General features: G+C 32.3%; 1 protein-coding gene across 1 annotated transcript; it reads right to left on the bottom strand.

The window, feature by feature from the left end:
* Window positions 1-1,307: 1,307 nt before the first annotated feature.
* On the bottom strand, window positions 1,308-4,874 carry LOC129192782 (E3 ubiquitin ligase TRAF3IP2-like). Its single transcript, XM_054797110.1, has 7 exons — window positions 4,549-4,874; window positions 4,300-4,481; window positions 4,142-4,230; window positions 3,992-4,060; window positions 2,029-2,133; window positions 1,886-1,960; window positions 1,308-1,813 (listed from the first exon to the last, which is right to left on the bottom strand). The coding sequence occupies exons 1-7, from the start codon at window positions 4,659-4,661 to the stop codon at window positions 1,655-1,657; spliced, it is 792 nt and encodes a 263-aa protein (XP_054653085.1). The 5' UTR covers window positions 4,662-4,874; the 3' UTR covers window positions 1,308-1,654.
* Window positions 4,875-5,131: the final 257 nt, after the last annotated feature.

Here is a 5,131-nt window from a genome sequence, read left to right as displayed (position 1 = left end):
GAGGGGTGTTGGGTGCACAGTTGGGTAAAATAGAGGGTCAAGAAAAAGCATGCGGCAACACATCGAGGTAACTTTACCCTCTGACGGGTTATTCTTAGCCGGGTGGCTCTCACAGGCCTTTTTTGGAGGTCAGAAGGGGGTGGAGGGGTGTAGGGTGGTTGCTAGGGGTTTGGATCATCTACCAGAGAGAGAAATGAGCGCCCCTATTGGTCAAATCGGATTTACACTCTGACTTTGATGTACAGTAAGCCACAATTGATATTTATTTCAATTTCAGTGCATCATGCTGACAGCTGGTTTTTATTTTGTTAAACAAAGTCATCGAAATATTAGAAAAGGCTTTCAATATGACGTATGCACATGTACATGTACGTACATACTGTACATGCATACATAGATACTGTACGTACAGACATACTGTGCAAAGATAGCACTGTAGCACTTTATAGCAAAAATGATATACTTTATAAAGAGTCTTATTTGGGGTGAGGTATTTGTTAGATATTTGGATGTTTATATCAGGCAGGAGTGCTCAAATGGTCTCAACGTGGGACCTACATTTTCCAAAGGTCATTAAGTCAGGACCCACTTTTATTGAAGTAATTTTTAATTTGTACTTATTTGTATTATTTTGTAAACTTTTATTGAAGTAATTTTTAATTTTTATGTATTTTTTATTATTTTGTAAACTTTTATTGAAGTCATTTTTATTTTTTATTAATTTTTATTATTTTGTTAACTTTTATTGAAGTCATTTTTTAATTTTTATGTATTTTTTATTATTTTGTAAACTTTTATTGAAGTAATTTTACATTTTTATGTACTTTTTATAATTTTGTAAACTTTTATTGAAGTCATTTTCCATTTGTATTTATTTTTCATTATTTTGTAAACTTTTATTGAAGTCATTTTTATTTTTTATAAATTTTTATTATTTTGTAAACTTTTATTGAAGTCATTTAACACTTTTATTGATTTATTTTATTGTTGTTTACACTTTTAAGTCATTTTTTATGATGATTATTTATTTGTGTTATTTTTACCCATTTTATTTAAGTCATTTTTATATTTATTCATTACTTTATTCATCTATTTTATTTTATTTCTATTTTTATACTTTTATTTAGGTCAAACCAAGCTAATGTATTAGTTTTTAAAAAATTGCCTGTCATCTTTTGAAACATGAATACACATAATTACACAACCAAAGTGCATTTTAGAGGAATTTATTAAGGCATTTTATCAACGAAATGAGGAAGCACATGATAAATGCATGCATACAAACATGAACATCAAAAAGACCACAAAATCAGATATTTCACTCACAACTGTGCCATGAACATCTACCGAGGAGGAAGATGAAGACTAAAGGAGGAAGACTGAACTAAAAACAGTCAAAATAAGTCAGACATGTTGTACCTGTATATTACATATTGGAATGTTTTGACGCGCTGCCTGACCCATAAGATCCCTGAAAGTGTTATTTTGGGTGAGGCATTTACTGTGTTTATAATGTATGGTGTCTATGCGAGTGGAGGTCACAGTTGGAGGAAATATTGTATACCGCTGTTCATTTGATCATCTTCGACCTTGTATTGGTGCACTTTGGTTGTGTTTTGGGGCTACAGTAATAATAAGACAGGTTGTATTTTTTTTAAGGTGCTGCAGGGACAGGCCTGATGATGAGGGCGAGCTCCACGGGCACGGGAGGAGGAACAAACCTCTCCTCTCTCGACAGACGCAGCAACAGATCGTCCGTGTCCTGTGGCCAGCGGTAAACCCGCGTGTTCTGAAGCCATCCAGGGACGTGCTTCTGTGTGTGGACATTGCACGGAGGAGCGTGAAGTAGGGGGTGCTTAATAAAAACAAAGATCAAAAATCTCACCTGCGAGGTGTTGAGGAAGAGAACTGGGATGAATCTGAAGTTCAGGCTGCCTTTTTGGATGAATTCATGCTGCATCTAAAGGACGAAAAGGAGCATTTGTCACAGGTGCTTTCAAGTGGACGCCTCATCCAAATATCTCTCACCAAGGTGTGAATGTATTTGGTGTGCAGACCGCGACTGTCCTCAACGCAACCTTCGATGTCCGCCTTGTACCTCGGACTGATGGCGACAATGACGGGGGTGGATGGCTGGTATACCAAAACACACAATTAACAGTGAAACATCATCACATCACATCACATTGTCATGCTTATAACCTAAGAATATAGATTTGTATGTTTGTACGTTTGTACATTTGTACATTTGTACACCACACATTTGTACACCTACACCCTTACCATGTCATCTGTCATCTATATATATATATATATCTATATATATATCTATATATATATCTATCTATATATATATATATATATATATATATATATATATATATATATATATATATATATATATATATATATATATATATATATATTTTAAAGGTATATTTTTAAGGTATATATATATTTTAAAGGTATGACTTTTTTTGACCGGTAAAAATATAGAATTTCCCATTTTCATACTTATTTTCATACTTATTTTCATACTTATTACATAATTTTCTGGGGTGAAATACAAAAGTTATTTGTATTTTTTATTTGTATTATTTTATTAATATGACTGGAGTAAAATGATGACTTTCCAAGTTATTCCTATTTTTAAAATGATTATTTTTACATGTTTTTTGGGTGGGTAAAAGTTCACGTTATTGATCTTTTTATTGATATTGTTTCGTACGTTCTGGGTAAATATGTAGAATTTCCAAGTTATTGGTATTGATATTATTATTACATAATTTCTGGGGTTAAAAATATAGAATTTTGTTATTTTTATTAATATTATTACATAATCTTTTGAGTAAAAATGTTGAATTTGCAAATTATTTGTATTTTTATTAATATTATTTCATAATTTCTGGGGTAAATATTTAGAATTGCCAAATTATTGATATTGTTATTAATATTACATAATTTCTGGCATAGAAATATAGAATTTCTAATTTTTTTCTTTTTATTAATATTTTGACATGCATTTTCTGGGGTAAAAAGTGAATTTCTAAATTGTTCCAATTTTTATTATTGTTAATAAAAAATGTTCTGGGGTAAAATGTTGAATTTTCAAGGTATTTATTATTATTATTACATAATTGTCTGGGTAAAAATGTTGACTTTCCAAGTTATTATTAAGTTTTTATCAATATTATTATGTCATTTCTTGGGTAAATATGTAGAATTTCCAAGCTATTGGTAGTTAGGTTTGTATTTTTATTAATATCATTACATAATTGTCGGGGGTAAAACTGTTGAATTTTCAAGGTATTAGTATTTTTATTAATATTATTAAATAATTTTATACGGTAAAATACTGACTTTACAAGGTATTTGTATTTTTAATAATATGATGGGAGTAAAATGTAGACCTTCCAAGTTCTTCCTATTTTTATTATTATTATTACCAAATGTTCTGGGGTAAAATGTTGCATTTGCAAGTTATTTATTATTATTATTACATAACTGTCTGGGTAAAAATGCTTTTTCCAAGTTATTATTAAGTGTCATATTAATGCCATTCCTTGGGTAAAAATGTAGAATTTCCAAGTTATTGGTATTGTTATTATTATCACATAATTTCTGGGGTAAAAACATCTAATTTCCCATTTTTGTATTTTTATTAATATTATTATTTAATTTTCTGGGATAAGATTTCCAAGTTATTTGTATTTGTATTATTTTTATTGGAGTAAAATGTAAACCTTTGAAGTTATTTGCACTTTAATGAATATTATTACATCATTTTCTGAGATAAAATATTTAATTTACAAGTTATATGTATTTGTATTTAATATTATTACCTTTTTTGGGGGTTATTTGTATTGTTTATTAATACAAGCGTGTCATTTTCTGAGGTAAAAACATTCAATTTCAGGTGTTTGAATGTTGACTTTTGGGTGATGAATGTTTGTTTTCCCATTCGGATGTTGAAATAAAAACGTCCACTTACGTCTTTGAGGAAGGTGTCCTCCCACTCGGTGTCGTCCACGTCTGTGCAGGTCTGATCCACCGTGCCAGTCTGTGCAGTTCAAATCACGGTGTGGCTTTCTGTTATTTGTGTTACTGAGATGTTCGTCCTCATGAATGAAAAGAGGCTTACAGCCGGTTGGAAGCCATGTTTGGAGAGGACATCAACGAGCGCGATCATCTCAGAGGACGAGTCGGAGGAGTAGGTGATGTAAATGTTTCCTGAAAACAACAGAAATCTAAAGGACGATCTATGATACGACCTTTGAACCAAGTCACATTAAGACTCACTCTGCTCTGCGTCTTTGCTTTGTCTCTTCTCGTGCGCGTGTGACGAGGAGGACGCCGCCGCCATCGCCGTCTCACACGCGGCCACGCTGGTGGTGGCGCTGACCTTTGACACAACCCCTTCAGGCGGCACGGAGAACTGCGGGACGTTCACCGAAACTCTCGCCTCACTGTCACATCGTATCCTGATGGACGTTGGAGGCAAAATGCTAGTAAATGGTGTCTGAAGTTCACGCTTTGTGGTTTTCTGACCAGTTTTGGGTGGCCGAGAGGTCTCTGTGCTGACGGCAGGGACAAGAGTGACGACATAGAAGCGCTGGACTCGAGTCTTCACACCTTCTGTCTCCTGCAAAGCCATGGAACATCACATCCAAACAAGGGTGAAGCTCACATTAGCACTGGCGAAGATCATCACACAATATTACCTCTACGGAAGTAGCATGAAGATAAAGCATCATCAGTCAGCTCCGTCAGTCATGATATTCAAAAAGAAATGAAGTAAATATTACAAATGCTATGTAGCAATATAAAATATACATTCTGTTCTTTTTATTTTTTCCTAAAATAAATAGAAAAGAATAGAAAGGATGTAATATACAATAAATAATAAAAACAAATAAATAAGCTATTTTAAAATGATTAATATTCCTTATAACAACAATCAAATGCTACTTCAAGTAATTACTTTGTTATTGTTAATATTCTTATATCTGTCACTATGTCACAAATTGAACATAAGAAACAAGTGATCCTATCTGATTATGCTAATATAATTATTATTATATATCATCACCCTACTGCTAATACTAATACAATTACAAATTAACAAAATAAA

Source organism: Dunckerocampus dactyliophorus, chromosome 13, assembly GCF_027744805.1.
Source record: "Dunckerocampus dactyliophorus isolate RoL2022-P2 chromosome 13, RoL_Ddac_1.1, whole genome shotgun sequence".
In the NCBI taxonomy this organism is placed as follows: Eukaryota; Metazoa; Chordata; class Actinopteri; order Syngnathiformes; family Syngnathidae; genus Dunckerocampus; species Dunckerocampus dactyliophorus.
Note: the sequence above shows the minus strand (reverse complement) of the source record. Positions and strands in the feature narration are given on the sequence as shown.